Source organism: Solenopsis invicta, chromosome 11 (assembly GCF_016802725.1).
Source record: "Solenopsis invicta isolate M01_SB chromosome 11, UNIL_Sinv_3.0, whole genome shotgun sequence".
In the NCBI taxonomy this organism is placed as follows: Eukaryota; Metazoa; Arthropoda; class Insecta; order Hymenoptera; family Formicidae; genus Solenopsis; species Solenopsis invicta.
Genome location: NC_052674.1, coordinates 15,539,409 through 15,556,160, shown reverse-complemented (window position 1 = coordinate 15,556,160; position 16,752 = coordinate 15,539,409). Strand labels below are relative to the sequence as shown.

The window sequence follows — 16,752 nt, the reverse complement described above, 5'->3', positions numbered from 1 at the left end:
TAATTAAATGAACATGTATATTGTTTTTAGGGAACGCAGATATGTCGCAAATAATTGACAATATGTTCAAAGTTCAAGAAGAAATGCGTATCAAACTTGATCATTTGGAGTTCATCATATCAAGTTAGATCGTATCATCAACGAGCTGTTTCCAGATGAGATAAAATTACAGCGATCACATGGAATTCCAGCATTTCCTCTACGCACGGAAGAAAAATGGAAAAAATAGAAGAAATTTTAACAACCGATGATGTTTTTACAAATATCTCAACAGTGTATTTTATTATATTTTTAATTACTTCAAATTACATATTTACATCCGCACTCTATTATTGTGTTTCGACAAGTGGTTAATTTGAATATAATTAAAATCACATTCATAATGTAATTCAAATCTCGTTTATAACAGTAATTTATTTGTGAAATTGTTATAGGTAGACATTTTCGCCAGTAAAATAAAAAGTAAAGAATCGGAAGTTGCTGCTGTGCAATCAATTTTTCCCAAAATTATAACAAACTCTCTGTCAAGATCAATTAGTTGGGGAAAGACTAAAAAAACCAAAATTACTTTTAGTACAAGCAAAACATATGACGCTGTTACGTCTGGTGCCCAAAAATTTTTCTTTAACCTTACGCACCTTCTGCATACATCCGTTAACGTAAATTTAAAAATAATTAAACCTTCTTATAAAAATTACAGAGACAAATTTCGACACATAAGGATAATGTAACGTAATTAACCATTTCAAACCTAAAAATTATAATAGCAACGCACAATCGCCCAAATTTTGTAACACTTTTCCGTAAAAATAATAATAAAATAATAAACCTGTAATCGCGTGATGATTGCGTTTACTAGATGCTATCGCGCCGTACATGCGAACCTGAGATCACTAGTTAAGGTATAAATTTGATTAAATTGGAAATAATGCGCGGAATGCGATTCACGACGCTCGCGCGCGGTCTCTCCGTGCCTCGCGGTCCCCGACTGCGTCGCAAGCTCGCGCGCGCGCCGAGTCTCAAGATTTATCCAGGCATAAAGAAAAATAGTTTTCTCATAGTAGGAATAATAACCTTGCAAACTTCAACGTGCACTCTTGTAGAGCGCCTACTCCACTATCCTACTATGCACGCGCAACTAGAAAAACAAGAAAATTGAGAGCATTATAAATGTCCAAAGTATAAAAATTAATTTCATCCAAAAGCAATATTGAAATTTAAACTTTTCGGTGTTGTAATGTTTCGGTAATGTAACGATTCAGAGAAATCGGCACTACCATCCTGTCAAATTAAAATTAATATAGAGAGTTGTAACCTACAGGAATTTTTAAAGGATCTCGGAATAATTTTCGTCGCGACACCGGTGCGCGCGGGCGCACGCTCCTCGCGACTCTCGTACGATAATTCCGTCTATTTTTACGGGACCATTAAAAATAGTATCTTTAATAAACTTATTAATTTCAATCTAGAAATCATTTACACTCACTCTCGGCTTGCACTCTGTCGCACTACATTAAAATCCCATAAAAATTACAACCGCTAGGGTCTTCTGAAAATTCAAAATCGATAAAAAAATAGTTCGCGTTGAAAAATTCCAATTCTTTCGCTATGTAACGACTCAGAAAAATCAGCACTACAGCACTACAATTCAAAGATCTTTTAGAAATTACATTTTATATTGAATTTTAAAGCTTCGAAATTAATTCTTGATCTCATATGCGATTCCCTCTTGAAGTCGCGAGCCGCGCGGCACGCGGAAGGCGCGTGATCATTAAAAGACTTACCTATATTGAAAAATTAACAGAAATCGGGAACCTCTCCTCCCTGGCACCCCTCGTCTACAACGGTATAAATACGACGCGAAATTGGAAATCAGATCACTTCTATCGAGTCAAGCAATCGGTGAGAGCGCAACTCAGGGCAGCCTCCTAAGCTATAGATTGCTGACGAGATAAGGGGTGGGTCAATAACTAATCATTTCCATCCCGGATCTCTAGGATGCCTTCCCCCTGGCTTCCATTCTTCCGCAGAACTCCTTCCTGCACCTATCTCGTCTACAGCAGCCAGGTTGTGCGCTGAATGAGCCATCGCTCAAACAGCGCCTCCTCGAGCCTGTTTTAGACGAGACTAAAAATTCTCCACCCCGAAACCACTCGAATGCGCACTCCTGAGCCTTCACTCAAATAGCGCCTTCGTAGACTCGATCCATCAATCCGCATTCTTCTTAAAAACACTAATCCTATCAAATAAAAGCAGGGGCAGGACATCTCGGATCCTCAATGGAAAACTTCTATCAAAGCTCTTGTTCTCATAAGTTCTCTCTTAATTCTTTTAAATCACGTTTAACCGCACACACTCATTCTTTCCTTTTTTTTTTCTTTGACTAAATTTCTTTTCCCTTTTTTCTTATATTAACTTCAATTATTTTCCATTATGACGCATGCGGTAGCATTAAGGCAAAATTATACCACTAGATTCGTAATTAATAAAAAGTTGAAGGTTAAAATCAGTTCTGATAGTTTCTTTTTCTCTTCCCTTTCATCTGCACCACGCACCCTCTTCCACGTAACAGCAAAAACTCTTTTATAAAATAAAAACAGTTTAACCAATAATTAATTGTTGTCATGAGGAGGGGCATATCACCCGAATCATGACGACTGGTGACAGCGGCCAAAAATCAAAAACCATTACGCCGCCAGTTTACAGACCGGCGGATTGTAACAACGACATTCAAGGTGAATAATTACTAATAGATATTTAAAAATTTGAGGTTTAACCTCTTTCAACATTTTATATTAGTATTTAAAAAGAGCCAAATTTTTTTTTAATCATAATGTTTTTTTGCAGTTGCTATTTTGCAAACATTTAACAAAGAAATTGTGTACCTGAAACAGGTTGAAGATTATGTTATTAAACGTTGGTTTAGTACCAATACTCAACGAGTGGTATAATTAAGTATTTTGTATTAAACAAATACTTTTATATTAAATAAATAACTATATACAGCAAATAAATATTTTATTATAATATAATATATAAGTACTATTCAAACTATTCACAGTAGCAGAATTTTTTTCTGTGATGTTAATTATTACACTGAGAGATAAATTATTAAATTTTATTAAATATTTATTAAATATTTAAAATTATTAAATAATTTATTTAATAAAAGTAATAATTTTTCTCTCAGTGTCATAATTAACATCATAGAAAAAAATTCTGTTAATGTGGACCCTCATATTATCTGCAGTAGGACGTCGTATCCTTTTGACGTCAATATACAGTCAAATTTTATAACTAAAAATCGTCATTTTGACTCTTCTGGTATGATGAAATTGTGATGTAGGTTTGACGTCAAAATGATGTCATTTTGACGACGATGTGTTCCTAATACTTCCTATCGACGATGGGTTCTTAATAATATATGTCAAAGTCAAAGTTGTCATAGGCTGATCCTCTCATGTACACTTTTATTGTTATTTCTTCCGCATCTAAGATACATTTTGACAGATTCAAAAATAATCTAAATTCCTTGAGTTTATGAAAAACCGTGCAAAGATGTTTCTTATGCTCCTCGACTGAGGAGGATGCAATAAGAATGTCATTTACAGTCCATTAAATAACATTGTGGCATTAGGCCTTATTCACAATCGGTAAAAGATATAGCCCTAAATCTTTCGTGAGTTGACAGAGGAAAATCTTGTCTTTGATGCATTATCAACAAAGATTGAGTTGCCATCTTTTATAAGAGAAATACGTTAAGTGCCTTGAGTGTCAAATACGCGTAGCGCTACGAGGCTGTGTTTCTTTGCATCCACTTGAAAGATCCAAAAATGAAACAACGTAATTTTTACCGACGAATGTTCTATATGGGCACGTTGTATTTTCTCACGAGAACTTGGTCAACTTCCACCAATAAACTTGTTTAGCGGATCGTTAAACGCAGAGTATAGGTACATCTTTGGTGCTGTTTCTCAGAGCAGGGGCATCTTGTACCTGTTTATCTACAACTTAAATGCCGAGAAGATGCTGAAAATCTACAAAAAACCTTGTTGCCGTTTGCCAAATGTTGGTTCATTGACAAAAATGAGGACTGGATTCTGCAAGAAGATGACGATGCCAAACACCGCAGCAAGCTTTGTACTGAATGAAAGAAGCACTCTGGGCTGCGTTAGTAAACGTTACCCTATAAGGTACGGGTAAACCTCGTGGAAAATGGTCACGTGACTGTGTAGGGACACATTGGTATTGGGGAATGACTCAAAGTTTACGAACGATTCTGGGTAAAATTTGTGAGCACATAATATAAATTTATCAGAAATACTTATTATTACTTTAATCTGTTTATAAAATATAAATTAAATTAAACTAATTTTATATGTTATTAACTTTAACTTAAAATTTAATTAAAATATATATTAACTTACCCAACTGTGCATATATATATATACATATATTATACAATATGACGCAAATGAGATTGTTACAGCTATATTAATAGCAACATTAATAACAGATTTGGTTTTAATCTGGTTCAAACATCCATGGATTTAGTATAAATGTTTTAAAAACATACATTTTCAACGTAGAAAGTATATTTACATTTAGACGTTTTAAAAATATTTATCTTGTGCAAAAAATTTTCTAATTCTTTTTGCGACGTGTTGCTTTCGTTGACTTGAGCGAACATTTTTTTAAGTTTGCACGAGGACTTTTCCTTTCGTAATGTAAATCTTCGGTAATGAAAATTTAGAAAATTCACGTGCACTGTGTGTCCGCATTTAGTTAATTATTTTGCTCTGTTTTAAACTATCAATTTTCACATTTATTTGGTATATAATAGAATGTTTGGTCTACATGAAAAGAAGACGCGGTTTTACTAAAGTATATAAAAATTTAGCTAGATGCATATCTGAAAATAATTTAGGCCATCAATATAATTATGCCATCGCTGCCTTTTATAACTTTGTAGTGGAATTGTGACATAGTCAACTTTTCCAAAAATAATTATTATATTAATAATTGTTACCGTTGCGAGTCACAGTCAGCATAGTCAGTCAGTGTCGTCAGTGAGTCTTTCAAATTCGATACTTATGCGTGAAAGGTATGTTTCTGCGCATGACAGGTAAACTTTACCTCAGTCGTAAGCAGGGTACATACGTTAAGGAGTACCCAAAATAATTTTTCTCTAGCTTTCTGAACGCTTATGGGTAAAGGTAAATTTTCTCCTACTGTTATCTTTCAACTTTCTGAACGAGTTCCGAGGAACTTTTACCCTATGGGTAACGTTTACGAACGCGCCCCTGGTATTGTTACATTGGATTGGCCATTGCAGTCACCCAATGCAAATCCTATCAAAAATGTGTGGACATATATTAAGCACAAGCTGTGTGGAAAATGCACGTATACTTTGAAGCAGTTATCTCGTGAAGTTTGTTATATATGGAAGTCCTATGCCATCAATTTGGTCAAAAGCCTGTCTTCGGAATGCCAAGTAATTATCAACGCCGGTAGTGACTGGATGCATTATTAACGTAATTGTATTTTTGTTCTCATCGAGTACAATGCATTGTAACGTGGCAGTTTTATCTGCCTTGCCACTTCGTCCTCCGCCTGAGCGTAGCGCAAGGAGGCGCGTGTGACCGGGCCGGGCACTCAGCGAGAGAGCGAAATCTTCGGCGGGACTGCGGAGCGTATCATTTTGTTTACTCATTCGCGGCTTATTTCATGTGACCGCGGGCACCTCGACAAACGTCGCCTAAAGACCAGCAGCGGCGAGGGAGACGGACAGCGGCAAGAAAAGGAGAAAGCGATCGTCCAGGGCCGGCGCACAGGAAACCGCCGACGGAGAGAAAGACGAGACAAGACGTGGCGACAGAAAAGCGCCATGCAAAAAAGGCTCGCAAGTGGCACCGCTGGGGCGGACGAACGGCCAGGACGAGGGCCGTCGAATGCCGGCTGTCCATCGAGGAGGGTAGCGGCAAAGAGTCGTCGCTGGGAAAATTCTGCTGCTGTCATCCACGAAGACGACGAGAGCGACGAGGATGTCGGATGCCGACGGGGACCGCACGACACCTGCGGAGACCCGACACTGCGCTGCCGTGACGTCACGGCTAGATAAGGGCGGCCGCTGACAGGCCGCGCCGCTAGGCGCAAGGATATCGCGCACCCTGTGGGAGGGGTAGCGCTCATCGATCGCGCATCGAGCGCGATCCTCTCGGCTTTTGCGTGCGACCAGGTGAACCCTACGGTGCGAAATGTGAGCGAGCGTGCGAGATATCGGCTGGAGCTATCGGGAGCGGCTATCGGAGAGTGTGCCAGGCCCGGACAAGTTCCCGCGGATCGAGGAGCGGAGGAAGAACCGTGCTGGAGTCGAGGTGACCCGTCTAACCGCTGTGTAAAGCCACGAGCTGTCGGTGTCGACCGGCTCGCGTTCTGGGATGGAGCCATTAGGTTAGTGTGCGAGTGCGTCCGCCGCGTGGCGATTGAACGCGCCTTGCTTCTTAGTTTGGCTGGCTCTCCACCTCAAGCACGAGGCACCCAGCTGTCGGCTGCCGCGTGTGTTTGAGCCGTCCCGCCGTAGAAGCTCGCGAACGACCGGCTTCCCGGGAAGCCGCAAAGCCCTCGCGCACGTGCGTGAGTCGTGTTACGGCCGTGATCATACGGCCGCCCGGGATATCGGTGAATTGGTGTATCGCGCGTGTTCTATTCATTTTGTAGTGCAGTTCCGGCGACTGCGTGCCGCCTGCGCGACTCTTTTTGCGGAGCGTACTCTGTCTCGGAATTGCTGGATTCGCCTTAGCGAAGGCTCGGCGTTCGCGCACTTGTCGTGCCGTTCAGAGCGCGCGTGATTGGCTGCCGCGCTTTGCGCGGAGCCAGTCGTCGTGATCGGCGCGTGCAGCGTAATTATGGCATGAGTTGAGATAATTCCCGCGTCCGGCTTATTAATTTCTTTTGTCAACTCCTTATCGCTTTGTTTTTCCATCTTATGTTAACCGCTATTTTTTTTTCTTTTCTTACTTTATTGTATGCCGTCTCTATTATGCACTGCAATAGATGTGATCTCTATCTGTTACATCGGCCCGATTTTACTTAATTTCTCGCCTACCCGTCTCCTCCCGCAAGAGAGCCGCTTCGTCCCTGTCTCCGCTACCCCGCCCCTCTACCGGTTAGAGTAGCTAGATTGCCGCGTGCGAGCGACGACTTCGCGTTTCGGCATGACGCCTTTTCGCGTGTTGTGGATCCGTGTTTAGAGTTGAAAAGTGAACCCGGAGGCGCGACCGGTATCATCGCGTCTGGCGCCCAATCTCGCGGTTTGGTGCGAGCGTTTGGTGTCTCTCGGTTCGTTCGTCGCTCCCGCGCATGTTTTGCGATTTATTCCGTTGTTTGATCGCGTATTTCGCCGTGGCACTCTGGCGTCAGAAAAGTACGTGACAGCATATATGCTTTTAAACAATTTTTTAAATAAATTTTTTTAAAAATTAATCCTGCCACGTTCTTACTCAACCGACTGTATATACACAAAGACGAAATCTAGATCCTTAAGTGCGCGGTGGATATATCGATGTGAAACAATTATGCCGCGTTGCGCAGATCAAATGTTGTATGAACATATCCGAATAAGGCTGAAATCACACGATGCGTAATAGAGTTGCGGAATAAAGAATGTGTCATTGAAACGACCAATCAGCGCTATTCCGCTCTTTTCTATTACGCGAATTTTGTACGCTATGTTCACATGGTGCGTTAAAGAGATGCAAAAATACATCCAAGGTAAATATAATTTAGAAACTATTAACTTGTTAATAATTTGCTTATTAAAACAAAATATAATTTCTCCAATTATAAAAACAATTATCTCTGCTGTAGTATGTAATATTTGTCATTAAAACTTATAAATTTAAAATAATTTTTTGACTGCTTTAACGCATTTATAGTCATTTTTCCGCATCATGTGAACATAGCGGACTGAAATCGTGCGTAACGCGTACTGCGTCATTGCTTCAAAACGTCATTTTCACATCTATACTCGCACTTTTATGTAATTATTAATTTTCATCCAGAAGTTTATAATTAATAAGTTTATAATTTATAATTTTTATTATGGATAAAAAATTAAAAACAGTGACTAAATTTATTACATACGTAATGAAAATATATTTGAAATTTTCAATGATGAGATATTGAAAAGAGAAATTAAGGTCAACTTTAATCAAGTTATATACAATTTATGTTGCCTTGTCAGAAAAAAAATCAAAAAGAAGTGTATGGGTCAGGCCCATTTATTCAGTAGAACAACGGTTTCGTCAAGGTGATAGCGACAACTTAATTACCATGCTGAGGACAACAGATCATTTGCTGTATTTTAATTATTTGAAAATGGATGTTAATACCTTTGAGCATCTTCTTTCAATAGTAGGCCTTGGAATTGAAAAGGAAATAAATATTCGAACCAATTGTTTCTTATACGAAGTTGCAAATTTGCTTGAGATATTTAGCCAGTGGAGATAGCATGAGATCAATAGGATACGCATTTCAAGTTTCTCCAAACATTGTTTCACAAATAATACATGAAACTTCTAATAAAATCTGGCTTAAATTGAAAGATATAGTTATGCCATTACCAAGCAAGGATGCGTGGATAAAAATTGCAGAACATTTTGAAAAAATGTAGAATTTTGTATTGGGGCAATAGATGGGAAACACATTGTAATAGAGATCATAATATTAATTGAAAACAATCGATTTTTTGACTACTCTTTGGTGCACATTTTCTCTGGAAGAATGCATGCATCCACTGACTTCTACATATGTATATTACTCATATTCTTTTATCATTTCCACTCCATACCGATATATCTATTAGTTTTATTCATATTTTCTATTATAACACGTTAGCTTTACTTAGTTATTTTATTTAGCCGAAGATGTAACGGTAGTTGACATCCAAAGAAGTAGGCCTCATTATATAACGTTGTATCCTTACATAGAGTAAATTTACGCAGTATAATCCCTTAATTTCACCTTAGTAGGTATTAAGATTCGACCGTAAAAAACGTAATGTTTCTACAAAGTTATGATTCTAGCCGTAAGGACGTGATCCCTTCGGCAATAACTTAATATTTTTCTCACCCAGTAGTAATCGTTATTGTTTAACCGCATATCTATTTAATTTAATCATAATTTAACATATTAGCTCCTAAAAGTTGCATTAGTTTTTCAAAAACACACTTCTAAGCGTAGGAGCCTCTTCCCTACGGTGTATTCTTATTTTTTAGTTTTACAACTTACCTTAGTTACGACCGTAGACATTCGAAAAATATCTATTAGTTTAAAAGATATGCAAAATAGTTGCATTATTTTTGTAAAAATCATATTTTCAATCGTAGGACTTCATTTCTTACGGTACATTCTTAATTTTTACTCAAATAACTAACTTTTAACCGTACAGATATCCAATATTTTTTGTTTCTAAGATAAGCAAATTAGTTGCATCCTCTTGTAAATAATACTTTTTTCCACCGTGGAATCTCTACTTTACGGGCAGTTAGATATAACTCTCTTAATAATTTTCTGTTAACCATAGATTACTTTCTTAAGATTTGTATTTACCGTGAAATAGATAATTCTTTCAAAAAACTCCAAACATAAGTTTTACGTTGTAAAACAGTAGTCTCTTTCATTGACAATTTCAAATAGCACCTACAAATAATAGAATTGATCGTATATAACCGTTACAAATTGTAATCGCATCGATATTTACCGCGTAGAATTGATGACACGCCATGAGATCTCCTGGCTGGCCGAAAAGGAAGCTAGAGAACAGAGAGAATCCGTGAATTACAATGGTTATGTTGATACTTACCTTGTCTGTCGAGAGGACATTGTCGAGTTTATTAGTTGACCGCAGGGAAACCTGAAAATAAGAAAATTAGTTAATAAAAGGCCGTAGGTAATAATATTTACCATGCATAACATATGGGACCGCAAAGGTTACCCAATAACTTAAAGTAACTCCCCTGACTTTGATTCACATCATCTGATTTCTTAGTAGTGAACCAGATTAATGTAATACATTTATTCACGTTCAATTCGAACATCCGGTATTAACGTATCACCGTAAAATTAGCTTTTGCGGTTAAATACTTAAGTACCACTGTATAGAGCGGTAACCTACGTCATGATTAGGCAGCGCGAGCATGGCGAACTCTACGTAAAAGTGGGGAGAGATGATGCGTTAAGGCTAGCCATGTCGGCTTGGCTTATAAGTAGCAATATGGTTGCCTTACGACTCGTAAGTTACGAGGAACATCTCGGAAGTCGTTATTCGCGTATTTCGCAAGCCTTAAATTTTTTTTGCGTAATCAATGCAGTTCTTATGCGACGTATTAATATTCATTTCCACGTTTAAGATTTCGCTCTTTTGCGACAATCAACGTTTATGTGTGTGTACTGTAATTCCGCATCAACGATTTTGCTCTTGTGCGACGTTTTCATTATATCCGATTAACGCCGTAGTGCGTGTATAAGATTCATTTCTTTGTAACAATCAAGCAATTAACACAATCACTTTTATTTTGCATTCTATTACAAATAAACTGTTCAATTATCGTGTTCGTAAATAAGAAGTGTTGAATTTGTTCTACTTCCCTACACGTCAACAAGCAGCTCAAGGCCACGTTCCAGAACGAGGAATGCCATTCTACGCTGTTCCAAGGGACACTTTGCGAACCTAGAGCAAACACACTGGACCCGGACATTCTTGTTACTTGGAGGGTAAAGTAACTGGCGACCGTTTCTGTTTGTACTTCTAGTATCTAAGTCGTGTAATTCTCGCGCCCTTAGAGTCATTGTTATCAAAATCTCGTGTCCGATTATAATAATACCATGATCGATACCTTTGGCGAACGTTGCCTTACTTTAGATTTTGGTCTCCGGCAACCCATTACTTGGAATTTTTGCGTAGCTACGGTTCCTAACGCAATTATCGGTGCAGATTGCTACCAACTTCTGGTTGACTTACACAAATGCCAACTCATTAACACTAATACTAAGCTCTTTACCGGGCAAATTATGGGTCGTGTCGGAAGCAAAAATTTTAACGGTAAATTGCGAATCTAATTTTGTGTATATTCTTTCCAAATTTCCAGAAATAGCAGGTGTTTATCAACTAATTTCTTCGGAAAAACGTGATGTTGAACATCACAACCATAGGTTTGTTCATCGCGGAACGTCCACGACGTTTAGCCCCAGATAAATTAAAAACGGCAAAAGCCAAATTCAAACAGCTTATGGAATTAGGCATTTGTAAGTTATCTAGTAATCCGTGGGCCAGTTCTAGACATCTAGTTTGTAAAAAGAACAGCGAATGGCGCGCATGCGGCGACTATTGCCGATTAAATTCAATAACCATTCCAGATAAATATCCAGCGCCGCATCTTCATGATTTTTCCTCCAATCTGGCGAGAAAAACAATCTTTTACAATCTGGATCTATGTAAAGCTTATTACCAGATTCCAGTAACAGAAGCGGACGTCCTGAAGAAGGCCGTAATTACTTTATTCGAATTAGGCTGAAATCACACAATGCCTAATAGAGCTGCGGAATAGAGAATGCGTCATTGAAGCGATCAATCAACGCTATTCCGCTCTTTTAACTTGCGTGATAGAAAAGAGCGGAATAGAGTGTGCGTTGATGTGCGTCATAGCGTTCAGCGTTCTATTGCGTCCTAAATCGTCTGGTTGTATTTAGAGGTTAGGCATGTAACAACCCGTATTTCTTGGTTAGATATCGCGCACGGACGTAGCTCGTCGGGAATTCTAGGGCACAATCCGAGTTAAGAAAGAATTAGACTTGCGGTTTGACATGTAAAATATGTACAGTTTATTATGGAAAGAACACGGACGAAATACAATGTCTTACTATTACTATATATAGAGTCGCTAAAGCGTCACCGTTGATATGTCGTCGGCCGTATCACTCGTGGTGACGATTATCTGGGTATCGAACGGTGCGGTTACAGGTGCGTACCGGATTCGGTGCGCGTATCGTCGTCGGCGCGGTTGCCGTTATTCGCGCGACAGGTGCGTGTTGACGTCGCTGGCGTTCTTTCGGCGACAGGCGGTCCTGTGTTTATCGGCCTTGCGAGGTCGCGTGCGCGGCTTTTCGTGGTCGCCGGTGCGGTAGCGAAGCGCGGGGCGGCGCTCGGCTGAGCGTCCCTTTAAATCCGCTGGTCGTACCGCGCGCTATTCTTTGCATGCAGGATGCGACGGCTATGTTGAGTACGTTCGACGGAGGTAAAGACGCTTTACCCCGTTTTTCTTGAGCCGCCGCGTTAGAATTGGATTGGTACTAGGACGCCGGTCGGGCAAGTACGCTTGCCAGAGCCCAAGACGCTTGAGCCCAGCTTCGGCGAGGAGAGACGGGCATGAGAGCGGTAGCCATCGAGAACGCTCGACATAGACCAAGACACTTGACTCCAGGACTACCTCGGGAGACTTCTTCGGAGACTAGTCGGCGGAGTAGCAGTTCGAAAAGTCGGCGGAGAAGAAGCGCAGCATGTCGCTGCTCCGGCGCTTTTATACACGAATCTCGAGACGTCGGGAACGCTCGGTGGCGGTTTGGTTTGTGTCGGCGCCAGCGTCCCCGCCGCTCGAGATCGGTTGCGTGGAGAGTGAACGGAGGCGAGCAAGCACGTCGTTAGCGCGTGCCGGTTTGGGCCGGTGCGCATGCGCGGCGAGATATCTCGACGCGCGGATGCCTCACTGCTCGTGTTGGCGCGTTTGAAATTGTATGTAGGTGCGTAGCGCCTCGTTCTACGCTCGGCGGTTTTTCGGCCAGTGTTTGGCGGACGATGACCGGTCCGATGGGGGGGGGGGGTCGCGCGGAGGCGGTTTGTTACAGACAAATATAAATATTAGCATCAAGTAAAATATTAATAATTAAATAATGGATATGACAGAGATCAATAAAGCAGATTCTAATGTAAGTTTACATAGAAAGCATTGTTTAAAAATTATTATAATATTTGTAGACTTTTATAATAAGATTGTATCTTTGTTAAAGTATTATAAGTGCACATATTGCGACTTTAAACTGCCGAAGAAAAATTATAATTATTTAACACACTCATGCTTCGCAAATATAGACATTTCGAGAGAGAATATTTTTGTCGACAACTTTGACTGCTTATTTAAAGGTTAGTTTATTCTTGGTTCATTAAATATGCATGTGTTACTTAATTTTTTCATTAGGCGTAATCTATAGTCACTGTATAAGACAATGTGTCTTAAAAGTAAGTTATTACAGGTGCAGTAGAAGAAGTGATTAATGATGAGCTTAGTAAAAATGAATCTTGCTCATCTGTTGCAAAGAAGAAAATTCCTTGTAACAAGGAGGATAAAACTTGGACTGATTACGACGAATTATTGATAAAATCTATTATGAAAAAGTCTTGTTTATGGAATCATACCATCCCTGTGAAACAAAGAGGCCTATTAAATGTAAAAAATGCATGGTTTGAAGTTAAAAAAGAATTAGATGGTATAAATTTATTATAATATTTATTAGTATGTAGATGTACTTAAATCTTATTTTTGTAGAATAAATATCTGAAATATTTATTTATAAATTTTTAGATAAGTTTGAAGTAGAAAGTCTGAAAAAGCGATGGAGAAACCTCCGTGACTCCTACAAGAAGGCCAAGAATAAAATGATCGAGTATATATCCAGTGGCTCGGAAGCACCAACAATGGGGGAAAAAAATGAATTTCGATATTATGAGCAAATGACATTTTTAAATGATTCGATGATATCCAGGCCGTAAGTTAACAATTCTACAATTTCAGTACCAGCAACTTACAAGGCATAAAATAAATAATTATTTTTAAATACGAGCGCGTCGACAATCCAAGATACATGGGTCAGTAGGGCCACGGCGGGGGGCTCAACGACCAAATATCCGAGCGTTGCACGTCCCTCGGTCCTGTTTTGAGGCAACAAATCTAATTGTTTTACCGCGGGATCGGACCTAGTGCTTACCTTATGAGCGGGGGATGGTGGTCGTGATTAAGGGATCAGGACAATTTAATTATAAATAATTTATTTTAAATTTATAATAAAAAATTACAATATTATTCTTTTGTCACCTTTATTCTCGGAATTACTGGACCTAAGATAATTGAACATTTTTACGATGACGTTGTTGTACCGGCGGGTGCAACAAGATAAAATACTCGGGATTCGGTCCGTCTAAAGGGTTGGAACCCACGAGGAGGACACTTGGAGAAGGAAGCGCAGGGTGGCAAATAACACTTTCGCTTGTCTATTAACACTTTTATTCCCCAAATTTTATTATAAACGTTTTTTCCTCTTAATATAATCAAATCGCGGCGAACGGATCACGTGTCGCCGCGCACTCGGCCGCTGGATGTTTTGCGGGGTGTCGGGTGTCCGACTATCGCGGAGCGCGTACGTGCCGCTCGTGCTTTTCGTTAAGAATCTCCCGCTGCCCATAATTAGGCAGCCTAACTTATAGTTTCTGTATTATTGATATGGTGGGGCATTAGGCCCTCGCGGTGACCATATATGGTCATGCTCGCGTCAATCGTGCGATGCTTACGCTGCTCGCGCGATTGACAAATTCCGCAATCTTGCATTTCCGGTGCAACGAGCGCTGGCGTGATTGTTGCTAAGCGGATATGCAAGACAATTAAGGTAGCTTATAAGGCTACAACACCCCTCCCCCGTTGGGAAAGAAAAACGGAGGAACGGAGTTTTTCTGCAATGAGAAAAATTTGATTTGGAAACGTGTACTATGTCTATGTTTTGATCTTGGTAGCCGTAATTCATCGTCGGCGTCTTCTACTGTTACACGTTTCTTGGATTGACTCCGCTTCCTTTTCTGTATAATATATATTATTATTCCTATGGCGATTATTACGGTAAACAGTATAGCTGATCCGCTAGTTGCCATAGGGTAAATAAAGGTTTCTGATTGAAAATACGAGCTATTGTCTAACTCACTGTTTATTTTTATTTTTTATTTTTTTCCATTTCGTTTTTAAGTTCCTTAATTTTGAAGGGTCTTGGATAATCTTTTCTATTTCCGTTTGCTGAGGCATGTTTGTTTTTATCTTCTCTTCTAGTACTGAGATATTATATTCAGGTAAAAATGATTTTAATTTTGTCTCGTTCAATATACTTTGCGTTTTTAACGTTATTTCGTGAGTCATTAATTCACAATTATTTCGTAATAAAATTTTCCCTGTATTTTCAATCGTATTCTTTACTTGCCCGTGGTCTTTACATTTAATAATTATCGATTGTTTTATCGGTGATGAATACAACCACGAGTGTGTATCATATAACGGTATCCAAAAGGTATTATTAGATTCGACATATTTAATATTACAGTTTTTATATTGCGGCTTACTTTCTACATAGATATCTGTTTCGCAAATCGGGTTAATGTTTGCGCGGCGTATTGAAAAAAAAAATTTTTCGCATATATATTTTCTGTTGGTTTCTTTACATGATCGCCAGCTGTCTTTTGATAATCTTATATACGAACGCAATTCTGTATTTGTGGCGACTAGGGGATTTTTTATTTCAATTATAGCAAACAAGTTTTCACGGTTTGGCTTAGCGCTATCCCTAACGTTGCTCTGTCCTGTAATCACATATGATAATGATGTTAGTGTACGGTAGTGTTTGTCTGCACGTGTGCTCGTCTGTCGAGTAGTTTTACTTTTGGGTTCTTATCGTCTTTTATTTCGTATGGAGTGTCTTGTCAGCATCTCCTTCAAAGTTCTCAGCGACTCGTTGCTGCTTTGCTTTTTAGTTTTGCTCTTGCTGTCGTGCGGTGCAATTAGCCTTATCATGGGTTACGGTTCCGATTTGCCCATTCTGGACTCGTTTCCGGAAATCGAACTGGGCTTAGTAGCTCCGGAACTGGCTCCTCTCGAGCCGCGTGCGAGGATGCGGTTCCTTATAGAACTATATGCTCGTCGTGGGCTTCGTTTTTTTCCTGTGTTAGACCGTGCCCCGGAAGAGTTGGGTTTCGTTCAGGAGCGAGGTCGGGGTCATGGCCGTCTTCCTGATCGTGACGCCGATGTGGCCCTCCGTGCTGGACCTTGTCGTGGTCGAGGTCGTGCGGCTTGGTTTGCGGCCGCATGTCGTGCCCTCGCTGAGGGTCGCCTTTAATTATTTTATCCATGGCGTAGTGTAGTTTTTTTTTTTTTTTTTTGTTATTAAGATTCTGTGTATTTTTATTATTGTGTAAGGATTATTATGTCATGGACTATAGTGATTATGTTTTAATAAGTGACTGTCAAACTTTTCGATGTGAGGGGATTTTTGCAGTATGGATTCCTCCTCATTGGTGAGTTTCTCCTTTTTATTTTTTATTTTAATAGTCTATATAGGCTTTAAGCCGGTTGACGTGTGTTAGGGTCTTTTTCCGCCCCATTTTTATTGTATAATTGACGTTGGAATTTTTCTCTAAAATTATATACGGTCCTGTCCATAACGCGTCGAGTTTTTTCGATCGTCCGCGTCGTAGCGTCTCGTCGTATAATAATACTTTATCGCCTATTTTAAAATTTATTTCCTTTGATTTTTTATCTTGATATTCTTTTGCCTTTTGCTTCTTTTCCTTCAAGTTTTCCTTTGCGATCTGGTTCGTTGCACGTATTCGTTCTCTTAATTCCTTGGCGTAATCTTCATAGGAGTACGTGAGTTTTGGGGGGATAG

General features: G+C 39.5%; 1 protein-coding gene across 2 annotated transcripts in view; it reads left to right on the top strand.

Moving 5' to 3' along the window:
* Positions 1 to 3,010, top strand: part of LOC105200443 (neprilysin-1) — a 524,884-nt gene extending 521,874 nt beyond the window's left edge. The window contains exons 14-15 of one of the 2 annotated variants that reach the window (XR_005575917.1): positions 31 to 2,735; positions 2,848 to 3,010. Coding sequence is in view for 1 of the 2 variants with exons in the window: in XM_039455238.1 (XP_039311172.1) it covers positions 31 to 128 (98 nt within the window). In the remaining variant the exon portion in view is untranslated. Of the gene's footprint in view, positions 1 to 30 lie in introns of both variants that reach the window. The other variant, XM_039455238.1, reaches the window with a different exon arrangement.
* Positions 3,011 to 16,752: the final 13,742 nt, after the last annotated feature.